General features: G+C 47.1%; 1 protein-coding gene and 1 pseudogene across 1 annotated transcript in view; one reads left to right on the plus strand and one right to left on the minus strand.

The window, feature by feature from the left end:
• BOD1L1 (biorientation of chromosomes in cell division 1 like 1) overlaps positions 1 to 1,309 on the minus strand; it is a 61,125-nt gene extending 59,816 nt beyond the window's left edge. Inside the window, exon 1 of the mRNA XM_055140912.1 lies at positions 1,079 to 1,309. Coding sequence (XP_054996887.1) covers positions 1,079 to 1,309 — 231 coding nt within the window. The remainder of the gene's footprint in view (positions 1 to 1,078) is intronic.
• Positions 1 to 21,372, plus strand: part of LOC129405146 (uncharacterized) — a 347,936-nt pseudogene that overhangs the window by 127,735 nt on the left and 198,829 nt on the right.

Below are 21,372 nucleotides of genomic sequence, written 5' to 3' on the forward strand. Positions count from 1 at the left end.
GAACTGATTGTCTCAAGCCCCGTCAACAGTGAGTTCCGGGGAGGAATTCACAGTTGCTGCCAACATCCCTCTATCACAAAAGGGAGGTTCTGGGCCCCAAAGGTCCCAGCGACCTCCCAGAAATTGCCCCACCCTTCAACACTCCAATCTGATGGAACCACACGCATGTAAACCAGACAAATGCCCCCCTCCCCGCCCCACGAGCTTTCCGGCTTCACCCCCGGCCATGACCGCAGGCTTTGGGGCCGGTGCAGCTCCAAAGGCTGCCACGACGATCATCGGTCATTGCTGGGGCGATCCAAGCGCTGGCTTTTGCTCAGCCAGCTGGACTGGGGTGTTCCTGCTCAAGCTCTCCGCACTCGGGCTCCCCCTCACGCAGGGTTCCCCCTGCCCTTTCCCACGCTTACCCGTGCTGGGCCCAATTTTTCACCTCCCCCACCCCCTGCCCCACGGAACAACATTCCCCGGGAACAAGACTCGGGGGCCCCGCAACTCTGATCCCGGAGGGGGTCTGGTCGAAGGCCAGGCCCGCCCTCCTCCCACCCCCACCCCCCCTTCCCCGGCCCAGCGCTGCCTTCCAACTTCAACCGTCCCTTACCCCCGCACGCCCACCGCACGCTGTCCAGCACAGCGCACCGGGCTAAAGCGGCTTCCGACGGCCTGCTGGCCCTTGCTCCAAAGCACAAAGGCCATGATGCACGCATGGCCACTTTCCGCACTCTCCCATCCCCCGCATCGCCCCCCACCCCTCCAACCCGTCTCCCGCAAAAGTGAGCCGGGGGGGCGGGGCAGGGATGCTCAGAGAGCCTGCACAACTTGACCCGCGCGCCCTCAAAGGCTCTCCCCCACCGCGAGCTCGCAGCGGCCGGGTAGTGGCCGGACCCAGGCCGGGTTGTGGGCAGCCCCGCCGGGAGGCGACGAATGAATGAACTCCCCGCGCCCCGGCCCGGCTGCAGCTGCAACAGTTGCAACAGTTGCAGCAGTTGCAACAGTAGCAACAGCAGCAGGAGCAGCGGCAACAGCAGCCCCGCGGCCGCGGGGCGCGCTCGGCCGGTCCACCCCGCCGCGCGCCCCGCACCTTGGTGTCCACGTCGGCCAGGCAGTCCCTGCGGAACTGGTCGAAGAGGCCCTGGCTCTTGAGGTGGTTGACGATCATGGCCACGAGCTGAGGGTCCCCCGCGCCCGCGCCCGCGCCGCCCGGCCCGCTGGCGCCCGGGCCCACCCCGGGGCCCGGCGGCGGCGGCGGCGGCTGCGGCGGCGGCGGCGGCGGCGCGGGCGGCGGCGGCTGCGCCTGCGGGTTGCTGGCCATGGCGGCGGCCGGCCCCGGGAGCAGACGGCGCGGGAGGCGGCGGCAGCCGAGCCCGCGGGATGTTGTTACGGAACCAGCGCGGCCGGCGCCGTCCCGGAAGTGAAAGGGAATCGGGGGACGGAAGGAAAAGGCGTGACCATGGCAGCCGCGGGGAGGGGCGGGGCGGGGGCGGCGACGGTGGCCGCCAGGGGCCAGTTCTCGCCGCCGCCCTGCGCGCGCGCCCCCGCCAGGCCCGGGCGCCGCGTGGAGACGGGAACGGGCACGGCGGGCAGAGAGAGGCTCTGCTGGCTTCCCTCTGTCGCACCTTGGGGCTCTGCGCCTCTGACCGCTGAACCCTGGCCGCGTCCGTGCATCTGTGCATGGAAACGCCCCGCGTCGGCGCACCTGCTTTTCAAACGCCCAAGCCCTCGTTGCATCCTTCCTGGGCGTCCCCGGGCCTCTCCGTGCGACTCTGATCACACGAAGCACCCCAGAAGGAACAACCTATCAGCATTCACGGGGTTTATGGTTCGCTCCGGGGGACCGTGGTCCAGCGGGTTCAGGGAGGAGGTTAGGGCATGCACGCCTGCACCCGGCTCGGCGTTCAAGGCTTTTCCAAGCGTTTAATGCTCTCTCTCTGTCCATTCTTGGAATGTCTTACGGGTCGTGCTGCTCCCATCAGTTTGCAATGATTGGATCATTGCCCAAGGTTATGACAAGATAGTACCATTTCCGATTCAGGGCTGAGAACGGAATAGGACAGACCAAAGCCAAAATACATTGTCACACATTCTCATCGTGGAATAGAACAGTATTGGAAATGCGGAACAGTCCTTGAAATGTGTCGTTCGGTGAAATGAGTATTACTGCTGTTTGAAATGTAACTGGGGGTGAGTGATTTGTGGTTAGAACGAAATGGAATGAAAGTTAGTTTTATTCCTGTTTTCAGATTTAAGAGCTGAATGCCCCGAGGAGCCAGTGTACCTATAAATGAGTGCCGTATCTAGGAACACTTTGGGTTTCACTTGATTCTAGATTTCAAGAAGTAAGATGCTATGATCTCTCAACCGGATCTTGCAGATTAATGAACTGTGACAGCGATTAAGGCCTCCTTCAGTTGTGTTGAAGGCAAGACTTGAAAACTACATGACTTGCCAAGAAAAGTGTTTACACCGAGTCTGAAATTTCACATTTTCACTTTCAAACGTGGGGAAACATTAATTTTTATTGTATTATTATTATTTTAAATGTACTTTTGTTTTTGATATTAATTTTATTGAATCACTGTGAGATAGAGAACGTTCATTTTTATAGATAATTTTGGATAAAGTTTTTTCAGGTGGTTCAGTTTTTTTTCTTGGATGGGAGTACATTTGGGCCATACATGGCAGTGTTCAGGGATCATCCTTATGGGTGCTTTGGGGACCATGTGGGATGTGGGGATCAGGAAAGCCCTATACCATCTCTCTGGACCTCAGTTTTTTGTGATCAGAATTTCACAGCTAATAATACAGTGGACTCAAATTGAAATGGTTTGTCAAGTATAGATGTTTGCTATGTAACCTAATTAATAGAGCCTGTTTTCATCAGCAGACTACCCAATCAGATTTGCTTCCTGTCAGAAGCAGTTTGACTTCATTGTTTTCATTCAAATAAGGTGTCATGCATTTTGAGGAGTATAATGAAGACTACAGATAGCCTCAGCCATGGAATAGATTTTAAAAGATTCATTACTTAAAAACAATAAACCTTTAAATGTGTGAAATATAATTCTTACATCTATTTTCAAAATTAGTCATGAAAACACTTAGATGATTTTTTTTCTTTGCCTAATTATCAGCAATGCAATGCAGTGTGTTGTTATTGTGTATTACTTATTAAATATGTCTATGATCAAAGTCATGGTATTTCTCTAACTATCTGATCATATCTAATTTAATTGTCCTTGAGTAAAAATCAAACATATGAGGGACTGGAGAGATACTATAGCAAGTAGGGTGCTTGCCTTGTATGAGACCAACATGGGTTCTATCCCCTGCACCCCTAGAAGCTCTCTGGGAGTGATCCCTTAGTGTAGAGCCAGGAATAAGCCCTGAGTACCACCAGGTGTGACCTAAAAACCAAATCAATCAACTAACAAAAACATATGAGTCATCTGTAAAACTATTCAGCCAAACTTGGAAACTATTCAACCAAACTTGATTGAATCATAGCTCAGAGGGCTGAGCATGTGCTTTGCATGCAAAAGGTCCAGTTCAATCCCTGGTACCTCAAAGTCACCAAAGAAATTCCAGGAGGAACTCTAGAGGACCTAGGTCAGGGGTGACCCCCAAACAAAACAAAAATTTACTAAGGACTGGAGAGATGGCTCAAGGACTAGAGACCATGCTTTGCATGTGGCAGGAAGCACCTGAACTATGGGGTGCTCCCCCATAGCGTACCCCAAGGTAGGCAGCAAACTCCCCTCTGGCACTGTCTGCAGGGGTGCATCCAGCACTATCAGGTGTCACCCCCCAAACAAAACAAAGATGAGCACATGGACTTCCACACATACCATAGGTGACTCACACTTGCATGTGATTTAATTAGCACAAATTGCAGCAACAGTGTAATGCGTTAAGATTTCACAGATTTATTTAGGCAGAATGATCAACCTCTAAAATGTAATGCAGCAGCAATGAGGTATTTGCTGCTAAATTAATGGCTCCAATGACTAAAAAAATAATTGTGGCCAGCAGATAGAAAAGTCCCCCAAATCCATAAATTTATGTACTAAGGCGAGTCTCTGGCAAATAATCAGAAACATTACCAGTGGTTCAATTAAAAAAGTGGTACCTTACCCAAGAATGGAGTTACCTGTGCCAAACCACGTTGAAAATAAGATTGAATATCGAAGTAATTGCAGCTTCAGTCCCAGGAAAGCTGCCTTCAAGGGTCCAAGTCAACCATAGCTGATAGGCTGCTTGCTAGAAACTTCCCTGTCTCCAAAGTAGGCTGACCTGGTCTGGAACAAAATCGGTGACTATTGTTAAGTCTTTTCTCCTCATGTTCTAGAAAACTCTCCCATTTCTACAGTTTCACAGAGAGCTTTCCTACTCACAAGAGGAGTGCTGCCTGATTCATTAAATAAAGCTAATGAAGGCTTTATACTTATTTGGATCTATATTTTCAAAGACAGTTCTCAAATCCCCATCAGAATCTCCTGGAAGGCTTTTTAGACACAGTGTGGGCCCAGTTCTACCAGTCTCTGGTTTGGTAGGTCTGAAGCAGTTCCTGAGACTTGGCATATTTCACAAATACTGGTGGGAGACTTCTGGAGAAAACAATTAGAGAAACTCCCCGGCAGCCTCCTCTGCGCCTCCTCTTTCCCAGAACAAAGTTTTCCTGGAACTGGCTACCATCTGTTGGGTTTACTTTGTTTCCATTGAGTTGCTTCTGCTTAAAGACCTGTGTTGAGATAGTGTGTAGCACACACAACCATCTGATACTTTGTTTAAAATAACAACAATAAAACTTGTTACTTCCTAGACTTGCACTGAAGCTGGGCAGGTATGATTAAGAATTTTTACTTTTTTTGGCCTTTTGGGTCACACCCAGTGAAGCACAGGGTTACTCCTGGCTCTGCGCTCAGAAATTACTCCTGTTGGTGCTTGGGGGATCATATAGGATGCTGGGAATCAAATCCAGCTTGGCCGCATACAAGGCAAATGCCCTACCTGCTGCACTGTCACTCCTGATTAATAGACTTTGGAGCTGGGAAACCTGCCCTGGGACTTCCTTTCACTAGAAGATGCTTTAAACAGCAAGTTCTTGACTTTTAAGGTTGCTGTAAGGACCAAGTCAGATCATGTAAAGGACAAAGTTTTGTGAAATGCTACCTAGATGAAATGATTAAGATGAGTATTATGAATGGATGGAGTTGAGCTGGAGAGATTGTACAGGGTTAAGGCACTTGTCCTGCATCTCTCCAAACTCTTTCAAATCCCTGGTACCATGTGTGGTCCCCGGAGCACCTCCAGGGTCACACATGAGCACAGAGCCACGAATAGTTTCTACCACTTGTTGCACCTCTCCCTCATATTAATCCCCCCCTTTTTTTTAAAAAAAAAAAAGAGCACATGGGAGCGGCCAGAGTAATAGTACAGCAGGTACTTGCCTTGCAACCTGGGTTCTATTCCCAGCATCACAGGTTCTCAGAGCACTACTAGGTGTGAGCCCTGAGCGCAGAGCCAGGAGTAAACCCTGAGCACCCCTGGGTGTGGCCCAACTCAATGCCCCAACCCCCCCCCCCACCCCAGATAAATGAAAAAGACCATATGGAACTTGGATGAAAAGAGGAGAAGACTTGTATGTTTAGAAAAGAGGATTAACAGCATAGGGCCAGAGTTTGCCCTTCTGACAGTTTTTAGTCAGGCAGTGAGTGAGATTGTAATAAAGACTAAGATCAAGTCGGTAGGCCAACGCTAGTAGTACATAGCTTGCAACAAATGTCTGTGTAGTGTCATACTAATTTCATTTGCATCATGAATATAATGTAACCCATCATTCAATATTGAACTGTCCACACAGGAACATTTGCTATGTTGAGTAAAAATTGCTTTAGAGTTGAGGGAGGTGATGGATATGTTGAGATAGGATTCTATAATGTGAATTTTCTTGTCAATGTTTTGGTAATCCTGATGACTATATCCCTTCAGTACTACCTTTTGCCATACTTCTAGTCTACTCTTTTTAGTTTGAACAGTTTTTAATGATTAAATCTTATGCAGATAATATTATTTTTTCACACAGTTTTAAATTTAAACACTTGTTAGCAATAGTCATCAGAGTTACAAACATTTATTATGAAGTTAAATAACCAGAGTTTATTCATGTCATGAAATTTCTAGCTATTTTGATGACAGAGGTAACAAGATAGCAGATTTGAAAAAATGGCAGATAATACAGATGGCAATAACTGCTACTCTGTGTTTTTCTGGATTGAAAGAGGGTTGATCTTTATTAAGTTTGTCCTCAAGATGATAGTTTTTATTAACAATACTTTTATCAAGTATATTCTAGATGGCATATAGAGACCATAAAATTTGAAAGTGACACCACGGGTCATGGATTTAGGGAAAGTAGACATGAAATGTCTCTAGTGCCCTAAACTAGGTTAATCTTGTCAGATTAACAAGATGATAATCTGAATCATCTTGGTAGAAATTCTAAGAAGAATGAAAAAATAAAAGTGAGAACCCAGAAATTATTTACCAAAGTAATGAGAATCTTCTATGTCTGAATAGAGAATCTTCTGAGTTGGGGCGGAGAAAGTTCCCTCAGTGGACTGGAGCTCGTGCTTTGCCTTTGTGAGGCCTATTTTGATCCTCAACACTGAGCAGGCCTTAAACATCTCGTTGGGAGTTGCCCCCCACCTCCCCCAACCCTACTGGGGTGGCCCAAAACCAAAATCAAAGCATCTTTCTGGAAGGGAGATGGCATTCATGTCCTGGGTGAAAGGGAACGTCTAATGAGCTAGAATCAGCCTTGGCTCTGTAGAAAACACGAGGCAGCAGTCACTGCACTGGACCATGCGCTTCATTCCTCTTCTGATCCTGGGGTCATTAAGCAACCTTGGAGTCATATCTGGCTTCATATTTGGACTTGCCTATAGCGAGGAAAAATGCTATTTGGCAAACACGGAGTGCTCTGCTCTCGGTGATTATGCCTCTCCCTGGGAATAAGTTTTATGCATGCCTCTAAAAGCTCAGTTAATTAGGAAGCCACCTGGGACTCAGACCCACTCTTTGTCTGACCGTCTGACCTTGCAAGGCTGAATCACTTGGCCCCCGCACCATGGTGGCCAAATTGAAGTATAGCTGTGGGGGACAGGTCTGGGGCGCCAGCTGGTCTCTCTCAGATAACGTGTACTTTTATTGGACACGTTTCAGATTCAAATGGCAATAAGTACGCTCTTGGCTCGAGATCCTGGTAGCTTGTAGGAAATTAGGAAAATCCAGATGTTTGTGAACAGCAAGTGGAGATAAGACTCTGATCCAAGCTGCGTTATTTTCAACTATCCGTGGGACTTTTGAAGGTCGCCACAATTTCTTTCTGGTAGCCATGTGCTCTATGCAGGTGTCAGGAGTGGTCCCCTGCCAGTTTCTCTGCCACCTAGGCTGAGCCAGTTTGCATAGGAAAAGGCATTGTCCAGCTCCCAGTGGCACCGATAAGAGATGGTTAGCGGAGGTCTGCGTGGCCACCTATTCCTCATGCCCACTTATACCCACCTTCCTCATCACTTGATGATGGAAAACAACTGGTAGGTGGGATTTTGGTCATGCCCTGCTGGGCTCTTGAGCAATTCCTGCCTCTCTGCTCAGGGGGCCCCCTGCTGACACTCAGGGAAACCATACGGGTGCCAATGGCACTAGAATCAGGGTGGTGGCCCTAATGATAGTAGAGATAAGGGCCAGGAGGATGGATCCATGGCTTGGAAGACAATTTCGTGTGCCGGGGGAAAAGGCAGGTGGGATGGAGAAGAGACCACTAAGTAAATGATGGTTGGAGGGGTCACTCGGGATGGTAAATGCATGCTGAAAGTAGACTATAAACCAAACATGATGGCTGCTTAGTACCTAGATTGCAAACCATAACACCCAAAAGGAGAGAGAAAGAGGGAATGTGTCTGCCACAGAGGCAGGGGGTGGGAAGAGGTGGGGGTGGCGGGAGGGATGCTGGGAACATTCATGGTGAAGAATGGGTACTGGTGGAAGGATGGGTGCTTGAAGGTGTATGATTGAAATTTAATCGTGAAAGTTTGTAAATCTGTAACTGTATCTCATGGTGATTCATTAAAATTTTAAAAATAATTTAAAAAAAGAATCAGGGTGATAGCCCACAGGGCCAAATTTTCATTCTCTTGCACTAATTATCTCTCTGGTCCCTGGAAAATGATTTTTTGGGGGGGAGGGAGCACAGCTGGCTGTGCTTGGGGCTTACTTCGGACTCAGTGCAGAGGGATCACCCCTGACAGGATTGAGGGACCATATGTGGTGCGGGGGATGGAGCCCCGGTCTGCTGCGTGCATGGCATGCGCCCTCCCCTCTGTACTAACTCTCTGGCTCCATATATTGAAAAACAATCAAATAAATATCTCAATCACCTCCCCCTCCACCCTCTCCTCATGCACACATATTCCCATCCACTTATTGTTTGGGCATTCGGGGGGCCCACACTCATGTAAGGTGCTCACACACAGGGATGTGGTGCTGGGAACCTCAGGATCAGTGTGGTGCAGCGGTTAGCGCACTCAGCCAGCGAGGCCCCAGGCCACACCCCCAACCCCTCCCAGCCATCCTATTGCTGATTTCTTTCTTTCTTCCTTCCTTCCTTCCTTCCTTCCTTTCTTTCTTTCTTTCTTTCTTTCTTTCTTTCTTTCTTTCTTTCTTTCTTTCTTTCTTTCTTTCTTTCTTTCTTTCTTTCTTTCTTTCTTTCTTTCTTTTTTTTAAATTTTCTATTGCTGATTTCGAGACCCTTGTTAGGTGAAGGTGGTAACAGCTACTAATGTGGAAAGGGAATATGGGAAGTGGCTGGATGTTTGCAAGAATCTGATGGAAACGAACATTCATTCATGCCAAGGATCCATGATTATTAACATTCACTTCAGGACAAGGGATGCTTTCTCCGGAAGGCACAGCTGACAGGCACCCAGTGTTTACTAGGAGGCTCAGGGTTTAGCAGAGAGGAGTAAGCCAGAGCTCGGCTTGGCACTCCCTGCAAACAGGATGTTTTGTGAACTGCAGTGTCAGCAAAGCCGGTGTTCTCAGCAGAGGGCCCCTCTGAACCTACAGGGAGGGCCCGAACTTGCTGGGAACAACATGTTACCCTCTTGCCAGAAAGATACGAGGGAAGGAGGATGGATTCCCACAGAGCCACACACACCATGTGTTCGAAAAGATACTAGAGTTGTTTGGGGAAAATGTGATGGACTCAACTCTGGGAAGAAAAATGGACCAAAATACCCTTTGGTGGTGGTGATTGGAGGCAATGAATCACAAATTGATCATAGCACTCTTCTGGAATTAATCAAGATGCTTGCCTTTCAAAGCTTCCTGCCATTCCTTTTTACCATGATAAGATTTCTTGCCACGATTAAAAAGTGACATTAAGGTAAGCCATCAGAAATAATAAGGGCCAGGAATGATGGCTTAGGGGTAGAACACACATGCCTAGCATGGGTTCAATCTATGGCAACACACACACACACACACACACACATACACACACACACACCAGAGGAATAGAACAATGCAGGATATTGCAGGGGCTTAGAGCAGCTGGCTCTAAGCATAAGTCAAAGCTTAAATTCCTGGTGTACCACAGGTGCCAAGCAGGATCCTGGAAGCTCAGTTTGATCCTGGCAGCTCTCCAGTCTGTGCTCTCCAACTCTGCAAGTGATCCACAGCCCGGAGTGGAAGCACCGAGAGAAGGGGCGAGATTCCCAGCAAAAACCACAAGGGACCAAGTACCAAGAAGTTCCAACTTCCCCCACTACCCCCCAGCACCAAGCACAAGTGTGAGCATCACAGGGACCCCAGGGAGCATCACCACTAGAACTTGTGTGTCTCTCCCAGACCCCTTGAGCCTGTGTGCAAGCTTGGTAACTAAAGGAGTGCCAAGCTTAGTGAGCACTGCATCTGAGTCTGTGACATACCCAACCAGCACCACAGCTAAAAATCTGCAAGCACTGTGGGCAAGTATGGGAGCAAGTCTCCAGGCACTGTAGCAATGACAGCAGCAAAGGGAAGGAGAAGAAGGGATTGAAAAAGCAATGAAAGGCTAGAAATTACTTAGATTTTTTTTTGGGGGGGGGAGGGTGCCACCACCCAGTGGTACTCAGGGCTTACTCCTGACTCTGCATTCAGGGATCACTCCTAGCAGGGCTCAGGGCCCTATATGGTTCGAAGAATTGAACCCAGGTCGGCTGTGTGCAAGGCAAGCACCTGACCCACTGTCCTATTTCTCGGCCTCTATTGCAAGATTCTGAATTTCCAATTTCTTTAGATTTTTATAAGTATGTACTTGTATGTGGTAACTATCTTGAACAAGCTACAAGAGTATTAAACTGAATTTTGCAACGAAACGAGCATTTGTGCTGTGCCCAGGTTCAGAACTTGTGACAAGGAAGGAAGAAGAAACTGCAGTTTCATTTTTCTACTGAGCATATTTACACTTTGGATGGTGAGACAACAGGCAGTGTTTCACACCATTTGGTGGCTCCTTCTCGGCTTTGTCTGGGATTGGAGGACCAGCAAGCATGCCCCTTCATCTCAAGGACCCACAACCTAATTAGAAGCACAAAACAGGCTTGTTACGAGATGTGTTAATATAGGAAATCAAATCACTATGCTCAGATATTAAAGGAACAAGGACAGTGTAGATGGATATGAGATAAATGGAGGATTAGCTGGGGTGGAATGAATCAGCTCCACAGAAAGGGGGCCTTCTGCAACACCACTTCTGGGAAGATACCCTGAGGGTGCAAAAAAACACAGTAGAAATGACATCCACACCTGTATGTTCATTGCAGCACTGTTCCCAATAGCCAGAATCTGGGGACAACTCGAGTGCCTGAGGACAGACGACTGATAAAAGAAATTTTGGTACAAAAAAAAAAAAGAAACTTTGGTACATCTACACAATGGAATACTATGCAACTCTTAGGAAAGATGAAGTCATGGAATTTGCTTATAAGTGGGTGGTCATGGAGAATATCATGCTAAGTGAAATAAGTCAGAAAGAGAGGGACAGACATAGAATGATTGTACTCATTTGTGGAAGAAAAATAGCATAATATGAGACTGATACCCAAGGACAGTAGAATAAGGGTCAGGAAGATTGCTCCATGGTTGGCAGACTGCCAAATGAGCTGGGAAAGAAGGCAGCTGGGATATAGAAGGGATCACTGAGTCAATGATGGTTGGAAGTAACATTTGGGATGGGAGATATGTGCTGAAAGTAGATAAAGGACCAAACATGATGGCCTCTCAGTATCTGTATTGTAAAGCATAGAGCCCAAAGAAAGAGAGACAGTATGGGGGAAATTGTCTGCCATAGAGGCAGTGGGAGGGCTGGGACGAGGGGGAATACTGGGGACATCAGTGGTAGAAAACGTGCAGTGGTGGAGGAATGGGTGCTCGATCACTGTATGACTAAAACTCAGTCATGAAAGCTTTGTAACTGTATCTTACGGTGATTCAATTAAAATAAAAAGAAAGGGGGCCTTGAACCTGGTTGTGAGAGAAATGATGGACACCTATGTGTGTGGGGGGGGGCAGCAAGGCAGGAGCGCATCGTAATTAGTTAGATTCTCAAGTTCAGTCATAGACAAGATGAAGCTCTCTAACTACAGGCCCATTCACTCCTCAAGAGGGCACTTCTCATCACAATGTGCACGAAACAGCGGATAGCGCTTTGGCGAATAATGGCAGAGAATCCGAGTGAACCCTAAAGCAGAGGCAGGCTTGTTTCTCTTCCCTAGGCCAAATGGATCATAAATGAAAGAGAAAGGATGAGTGGGCAGGCTATTCCTTTCAGAGGAAGACCATGGATGAAGAGATGGGGCAGGGGAGGGGAGCTTTGAAGCCACACCTGAATTTGCATTCTTCTTTGCTGTGTTCTTGCTTTATGGCTTTGAGCCAATTGCTTAAATTCTTCTTTCTTTCTCATGAAACAGAATTTCGATAAGGCCTCCCACAGGGTTGGTGGACGGGGAGGTTGGGATCACTCCACAGCTATGTTTTGACTAGGAGCTATTCTCAGATGAGGGAGAAAGCAGGTGAGTGAGGCCAAGAATCTGGTTCCAGTGGAATGAGCTGCCCAAAGAGCAAAAGGCAGTACAGCAGGCAAGGCCCTTCCCTAGCTCACAACTGACCCAGTTTTGATTCCTGGCACATGTGCTCCCCTGAGCACGTTTGGAGTGATCCTTGAGCACAGATCCAAAAGTAAGTGGATCTACTACTGCTCTACTATTTCTGTGCATGAGCAATCCAAGGGGAAAAACAGTCAAAACACAAAGATGGATCCAGGATCAGGTAGAGAAGGACAGTGCAGGAAATTAAGTGGAATGATGTGATGGGTCCATGGGAGCAAGTGGCCCATGCAGGAAGAAAGTCTGTCTCCAATCTAAGATCCTGGTGAATCTAGCCTTGAGAAAATGCAGGTGAGCTTGTCTGGCAGGGAGAATAGCTTCTGCTAAGGCCTTGGGGCAGAAGTCAGCTCAGTTGTTCTAGGAGCAGAAACAAGGTTGTACTGCAAGAGGTTTTTGGATAAGGACTAGGAAAGGAGTCCCTGGATTAAGAGTGTGTGGGATGCAGACGACAGGGAGAGGAAACATGTGTTGTCCTGAGTGCAGAGAGCAGCCCTGAGAGAGTTCGACCCTGGTGAATGACAAGATTTCCTAACAGAGGCAAGACGCTCCTCACTGCAGCTGGCACTGGATAAACGCGTGCTACCTGCTCTCTGCTCTCGAGTTTCATTCCATCAGCTCGCTAGCCCTGTGTCATGGTAGCCAGCAAAGGAAATCATTCAGAACCTGATTGGGGGCTGAGTTTTGTGGGATGATGTGATTTCCTGCCCCTTTGAGAAGGAGCTAGTGCTCCTGATAAAGCAATGGAGCATTTTTCGGTTAGACTTTCATGTTTTTGAGTGATTCTGAGAAATGAGACAGACTTCATTCTGAGAGTTTATCATCTGGACACGACCAGCGGCCTTTAACGTGGCATTCAGAAACCTGTTCATATTTAAAACAGACACTCCTCTTTTAAAACAATACTAGCTGCATTCTTTGGGCAATGATTTTTTTTTTAAGCCAGAAAGCTTGAAATGAAAATGAAATATATTTTTACACTCAATTCAGAGAAATGTTTTTGGGCATATCACTAATGTCACCACTCTACAGCCAAGCAAACTGAGCCTTAGAAGTGTTGAGTAAGTAGAGGGAGGCCAGATTTCCACCTGAGGGCCGTGTAGCTCACCACTCCACTCCCCGGGAAGAGCCAACTTAATTGGGCATGTAGAGCACACTGGGCACTATGGGAGGGAGAGTCACCAGTTACCACCCTTGTCTCTTTGACTGTGATCTCACTCTTATTCACCTTACTTAATGATCACTGTCACTGTTGTCCCATTGCTCATCGATTTGCTCGAGCCAGCACCAGTAACATCTCCATTGTGAGGCTTGTTGTTACTGTTTTTTTGCATATCCAACACGCCACTGGTAGCTTGCCAGGCTCTGCTGTGCGGGCGGGATACGGAGGAATCGAACCGGGGTCAGCTGCATGCAAGGCAAACGCCCTACCGCTGTGCTATTGCTCCAGCCCTTACTTAATGACGGTTTTATTTATTTATTTTTAAAATGTATTTAATTTTTAAAGCATGACAAACCCACTCATGATTAGATTTCAGTCATACAGATTCCAGCACCCATCCCTCCACTAGCGTACATTTCCTAGCACCAGTGTGCCCAGGTTCCCTCCCATCACCCCCCTCCCTCCACCCCTTGTCTGCCTCTTTGGCAGTTGCTTTTCTTCTCTCTCTCTCTCTCTCTCTCTCTTGCCCCACTCTCTCTCTACCTCTTTCTCTCTCCTTTAGGGCATTGTGGTTTGCAATATTGACACTGAAAGGTTATCAAGAATATCCCTTACCTACTTTTAACCCTCAGATCTTGTCCAGCGTGATCATTCCCAGCGATTATTGTCATAGCGGTCTCTTCTTTATCTTACTTAATGGTGGTTTTAAAGACTGAGGTTCTGTGAGTATCTGCGACCCTCTTTTCTCCCCACACATTTACCGATGTCCCTCATATCCAAGTTACCCTGCCTCTGATGTTCTATTTTGTTCTTTCACTAATTGAACTCTATTGCAGTGGGATGAGCCTTTTCTCCAGCCCCCCAGGTTCCGTAAACTCAATTTTTCTGTCAAGGGTGTCACTGACTTGAAGCCCAGAGCTTCAACTCATTAATGTGTGTGACACGTGCCAATCCCCCAGCCAGGCTGCATCTACCCAATGGCCCAATTGAAAGGGCTCTGCCTTTGGCCGCATGTGTGTGCATATGTGTGGGCCTGCAAACGTGCATGTGTGCATGCGTGTGTGTTGGTGGTGGTGTGTGGGGAGGTAAACAGTTGCCTTCCTTCCTCAGAGTCCATCCACTGGGGTGCCATGGGGGTGCTGGCACTGGCTCCCACACAAGCGCACTAGCTTCAGCTCTCTTGTTGATGCCAGGTTGGTAGATGCCATTGTGCAGCACGGTGACGGACACTGATGCAGATAAGACCTGCCCTTGCAAAGTAGCCCAAAGGCAAAACCTCGCAAGAGGGAGTATCTGGGCAAAGTCGGCAAGAACAGGGTGTCAGCCAGCACTCGGTGTTCGGCCTTGAGCCTCACTCCTAGTCACATGAACCCTAGACACAGAAACTGTCACGTACGCTTAGCAAGTCATCCTAACTGCAGCATCTGGCCTTCACTGGGATTGGACCGGGGCGAAGCAGAGTTGGAGAGGTGATGGGCCAATAATGCCGAACTTCATGTGACTGGACTTTCTTGTAAGCCGAGGTCCCCTATGAAATTTGTGTGTATTTGGCAATAAGGTGAACAGCCATCAGCCGCTCCCAGACGGTGTTTCTCCACACACCCGTTGTCCTTGGCCCCACATCTGCTGGGACTCGGTGTGCCACGTGTCCGGGCACCACAGGGGGGGGGGAACTGTTCCCCAACATGCCATTGACTACAGTGGGAACATTAGTGTCACAGAAGCTGCCAACTGCCACTCACCAATGCCCTGGCCCCCAGCCATTCTCAACCCCGTGTATCACGGCAGTCTCCCCTCCCTCGCTCAGGGGTTCACTAATTTTTCTGCCTAGTGCCAGAGCCAGGCTGCAGAGTGACACAGCTGCCCCGACAGGCTTCTCTCCAGCACTCAGTGATCTGCCCGCACCCCCGCACCGCCAGCCGGTACATACCCTGCTAAGAGCGGGGTGCTCAAACACACCTCACCTGCCAGGAAGCAAATTTGCTTTTCTGCCTTTCCTATGCCCAGGGCAGACACGCTGCTCCTTTACATGACTCGCTCTGCAGCGGGGTCAGGTACGTGTGTCTCAGGGGCTCATCCTAGGAATGAGAATACGGTGAAGCTCAGTTTCCGTGTGTTATCTGTGTGTGCGTCCCGAGAAGAGGCGGTGAGGGCGCCCATGAAAGGCTTTGTTTAGAATTGGGTGCGTTGTGAACTTTTGATGAATTATCGCCTTGACTGACTACAGTGATATTAGCCGGGGTTCACAGACTGAAAGCTATCTCATTCTAGGGGCCTCCTAGCTTTGGGGACGAGAAACCCGGGAACCAGCCTGTCTCGCCCCGTTTCTCCCAGCAGGTGGCACTCTCTCTCTGCCTGTGCTCCTGTGGCTGGGCGGGGCGTCGGGGGCGGGATTCTCAGGTGCCTGAGACCCCCCCTAGGCTGCGCATTTCAGCCCATTATTTCGATGCAGACCCCTCCCCCCGCCTCCACCCCCGTCCCCCCCCCCCCCCCGTAGCCTCAAGTGCACCCAGAAAGAAAGTCTGGGGGTCAAGGGCGGAAGAGAGCTTTCAAAACGTTTGGATGCTTTGTCATTGACATGCAGACGTACTGTTTGGTGTCTCGGTGTAAATGCTCCCTTTATTTGCTATTTGGGAGGGTTCTAGCAGTTAGGAAACAGACGTCTTTAGGTTTTTCTCTTTTCTTTTCTTCTAAAAAAATCTATCTAGCTTTCTTTTTCCTTCTCCAGAGTCCTCAGGATTCCATGATAGAGTAAAATCAATACAGTATAAGCACTCGGACATTTATTAGATATGATTCTACTACTTAGGCTGAATAACTTTGGGCTGCTCATTTGAATTTGTAACTCTCAGTTTCCTAAGCCACAAATTGGGAGCATCTATTTACCATTCTATTGACTGTTTCCTCTGTTTCCTTTCTTTATTTCTTCCTTTCTTCCTTTCTTTTTAAACATTAGATTAATCTAGGAATATTTAAACAAAAAATAGTTCCTTGGTTCCATTTCAAAAGGTTGTTGGTTGCACTGGATTTTGGCCTGAGCATTAGTCTGTTTTAGAAGCTCCCAAGGGTAATTCTCTTTGCAATGAGAGTGAAGAAATGCTGGGTTTCTCTCATGAAGCCATTCTGTGCCCAGTTGGTTCACAAAACCCATTCTGGAAAGTTCGGGAATCCAACAGCTTATCAAATACCCAAACAGGCCTCCTTTGTGCTAACCAGAGCACTGAAGTCCTTGAGTGCTCTAATTAGCAGGCTGTGTGACCCTCTCCTTGTCTTCAAGACCTTCCGGAAGATCCCCTAGAACCTTCATTTTTCTGCAGAAGAGAAAATTCATAGCAGGGCTCCTTATTCTTCTGCTGAAGCTGGTTCATTTGCTTGGTCAAGAGAAATGCCAGCTCCCATTTAGAGTGGTTCCTCGAAGCGCAGAATGGCCCTACCTTCAGGGTACCCTTTTGCTTAAGGACACACTTTCCTGCACTAAGACAACAGGACAAATTTCCCTAAAGGTAAATCCTCACCAGCAGCACAAAAACCACACACGCGCACACACACACACACACACACACACACACACACACGCGCGCGCGCGCGCGCACACACACACACACGCACACACACACACTCAAGATGGACATTTTCTTAGTTTTGCCCACATTTATGGTTCCCAGTCCTCTGGACAGCCTATTCTGTGGACATGGAATTGGTATGAATAGCAACATCATAAACTCATTGAAAATAATAGTTGTGACTTAATAGCAACTTCAATGTCAGCCTCTCCTTCTCCTCACTGTACTTATTAGTTATGCAAGTTAACATCAAATCTGAGTTGACTCCAGGCTTTGCATAGCCCAGGCCACCTCCCCATCTCTTTGTTTCTCTTCCTGTGCTCGTGTCAGGAGTTCCTGTACTGACCATGACCCCTAACCAATACAACCCAATGATCTCAAGTTCTTTCCTATCACCCATAAGTCACAGGATGGCTAGAGAGACGCTCTCTTTTGCTGAAATGCAGGGTAGTAAGCCCGATGTGATATGCTGTTTCTTGTAGCTCCAATTCTCACAATATTTCAAGAGAATAATTTTTGGTCAGCGTATCTTTGAGTTGTTCCAGAGATAGACCCAAAGGTCCCCAGGGGACCAAGAGAGAATTGAAGTAAAATCTGGCTTGATTCAGATTGGGGGAAGGGTCTGGGTCTGGCCCGGCTCTTTAGAAATATTCTCATTGGATTCCTTAGATCTGCTGTCTATTCCATAAGAATCTGCAAGGCAGGGTGAGTGATAGCACAGCGGGTAGGACACTTCCCTGGCACGCGACAGGCCCAGGTTTGATTGCATATGGTTCCCTGAGCACTGCAGGAATAATTTCTGAGTACAGAGCCAGGAGTAACCCCTGAGCACAGCTGGGTGTGGCCCTAGAACAAAACAAAACAAAACAGAAAAACAACTGGAAAGCTCATGGCTTATCATCAGCGCTCCCAAACCCATGATTTTCCTGTTGAAAGGCTTGGGGTTTTCGTGACCACTGATGCTTTAAGGAACGTGTATGTGTTTCTCTACAGGCTCTGAGATTCTAATCCCTCTCCATCCTCCTCCCCGTTTCTCCTTCAAGAGAGACCATGACAATTTCAATCGGATTGAATCAAAGACTTCAAGGGGTCTCTGCTCACTGTGTCCTCCTGAGTAGCAGGCCCCTCACCCCCACCCCAAACGGAGTGCTCTGTTCGGTTCAAAACAGCTGTTTCCCACCCCTGGTCTCTGGCGAGGTAGATACAACCAGCAGGGATGCAGAGAGAATAAAAGCAAGAAAACTGAGATCTACAGGGACAACCCAGATGAGCCTCTCTTGGAATTAACCAAAGTGCTCTCTGCTCCATTAGCTGAATACCTTCGAGTTTACGCTGGAGCAAACAGATCTGCAGAATTAATAGCCAACAAACTGTTCATCTTGCAGACGGTTGATTCTTCCTTTTTTTAAACCATCTGACCTCACTTGTTTTTATTTATGTCTTGGCATGAAATCATCTAGCTTCTCTTTTTAACTCACTCCTAATGGGATAATGCATGTCTAGCTTTTTTGTTCTGGATGATTTGTTCACACTGGGTTATCTTCTAATGTTAGACATACATGGGATATCTGTTGATGGTGAAGTCTAACACGAATGGGGCAGACTTAGGGCCTGGAAAAGTCAGACCTGGATTTGCACCTGGCGTAGCCACTGGCTTTCCTGAAGTAAACAGCCTTGCGTCTCACTCCTTTGATTACTCAGTGAGAAATATGTTTCTCATTAAAAAAATGCGTGGACTAAGAACATTGAGTTTTAAGTGGTCAGTACATTGCGGTACTTTGTTATTTGTTTTACACACTTCACCAATCTCTGTACAAGATGCTACAGACAAGGCAAAGATGGATATGACACAGGTCAGGGTGGCCAGTGCCAGCTCTCAGGGAGTGCAGCCTCAGGGACAACTGCATGGAACTGGATTGCAAGAGGCCCCGAGGAGATGTGTCCTAGTGAAGTAACCAGGTCCCAGGCTCAGGAGGGGACGTGGATATCCCCTATCTACCGTCACTGACACAAGTACTGGTTTGGGGAAGTCAAAGTTAGTGGTGAATAAAATGTCTAGAGAGGAAGTCAGTGATCACTGGGCCTGTGGACATCAGTGGGTACATTTATGTCAGGTGGGACTCAAGTTTCTTAGCCAAATGGAATTATTGTTCTCATTGTATCAGTGATGAAATGGAGATGCAGACTCAGAGAGGCTATGAAAAGTTTTTAAAATTATTCATTTAATTATTTGCTTTTTGAGTCACAGCTGTTGATGCTCAGGGTTTACTCCTGGCTCTGCACTCAGGTATGACTTCTAGTGGTGCTCCGGGGACTATATGGGATGCTGGGAATGGTTCCCAGGTCAACTGCATGCATGGCAAACATCCTATCCACTATACTATTGCGCCAGCCCAGGCTAAGGAAATTTTATACAGATTGACAAAGTAGGAAGTAGTGGAACAGGGACTTGAACCTGAATCTGTTTGATTCCAGAAGATTTGTGTTTTCAATGACTAACTTTTATCATCTGGTATCATGAGACAGGAAGAGGAAGGTGAATTCTGTAGTTTTATGGACTAGATGGGATGGAGTGTCTCGAGGTGCCACGGGATTCCTGTGAGCTAATGCAGAGGTGGAACAATAAGATTTACAGACACTACAGGTGTCCACTCTCCCTGCTCTCAAACCCCAGACACAGGCAGTTGTAAGGCCGCTGAGCCATGCTAACCACCGGGGAATGCCGGTTCCCATGGCAACAGCTCATGCTCTTCTAGGTGGGGACTTGGGGTTTCTCCGCAAGAACCCAGCAGCCAAGACTGTCAGGGAACTGTACCAGGAAGAACTCCAACATACTTCCATTGGTTAACTTTGATGGCTAATGTCACATCAGTGGTATTATATAATAATTTCACTTTTGTGTATGGCTTCTTTGTTCAACACAAAGTTTTATCTATGTTACTATTTTATTATCTTTTAAATTAATTTAGTTTTTACTGCTGTATAATATTCCATTATGTGAATATACTGTGATTTGTTTGTTCACTCTCCTCTTGGAGAATATTTGGTTTACAGTTTTATATTACTATCAATTTAAGTGCTACAATATTTGTTACATAGATTACATAAACTTATAATATCTATGGATACTTTATATACTAATTTCCTTGAATATATATTTATATATTCCATTGAGTATATTTATTTGTCCTTTCAATGATTAATTTTTATCAGCTGGTGTTCCTGCAATAGTGCTTTCAATTAGTAGTGGAATCACTGAGAAATAGTGTAGGTAAGAATTTGATGTATTTTTGGGTGAATGAACATGTAGTATGCATTAATGAATGAGGTCAGAATCTCTCTCCCTCTGCCCAGAGCAGAAGAAAATAATTTGTAGTAAAACGACGGATACTTTTAATATACAAATGTATAGGGACCGCTGCATCTGAAGGCACCGTGAAATGCACAGACTCTTGCAAATGTACTTTGGGTCAGAGCAGCACGAGCCCAGGGAGAGCGGCCACTCATTGTGAATCCTGCCATTGTTGGTGATTGGTTTTCCCAAATGGTGAGCAACTCAGAAGGAAATTTGTCACAACAGAACATCTTCCCTCGGTTGACTCTAAAAAAATTAATTCTATATTGGGACCGGAGTGTTAGTACAGTGGGTAGGGCATTTGCCTCACATGCAGCCAATCCGGGTTTGATTCCCAGCATCCCACATGGTCCTCCGAGCACCACCAGGAGTAATTCCTGAGTGCAGAGCCAGGAGTAACCCCTGAGCATCCCTGGGTGTGACCCAAAGAGATTTAAAAAAATTCTAAGTTAAAAGTATTTAAGAATATATCTTGGTAAAGCAAAATTGTGGGATTGTGGCTGTAGGTTCAGATAAGTTTTTGAATTATGAGTGTTTGTGGGTCATCTGTGGCTGAAAGGATATTCTTCATTGGCCAGGACCACTGAAGCATTATATTGGGGACCTAGTCCTCTTGGTGCTCCGCTTGTGAAATGTCAGTGAGTTTCTTCTTACAGTGCTAATCATCCCCACACAGTTTCAAATATCCTTCAAGCTATCCCTCATGCAAACTGTCATTTTGACTCAATTCCCTTGTTTCACGTCGAGGGAGTCATTCCTTTGGTTAATAAGAACTTCCTCCAAGACTGCATAAGAATGTAGAGCTAAAGCAGAGACACCTCCTTTCCTGACTCCTGCACCCAAAAGTGGGAATTTGTCGACCATTCGTAGTGGGAACTGGGAACCGAGTCCTGACTTGGGTTCAAATCTAGACTCTGACCTTTCTGAGCCTGTTTCATCACTTGCAAAACTGAGATAAAATCAGCATTTGCTTGAAGGGATTGTCATGGGGATTATTTGATATCAGGACTATAAACTCCTGGCACACCGTGCTATCTCAATAAACAGTGGCTATTATTTCAGGTCTTTCAAGCTTATTGTTTATGTGGTAATAGA

The sequence above is a fragment of the Sorex araneus genome, chromosome 5, assembly GCF_027595985.1.
Source record: "Sorex araneus isolate mSorAra2 chromosome 5, mSorAra2.pri, whole genome shotgun sequence".
NCBI classification, from domain to species: domain Eukaryota; kingdom Metazoa; phylum Chordata; class Mammalia; order Eulipotyphla; family Soricidae; genus Sorex; species Sorex araneus.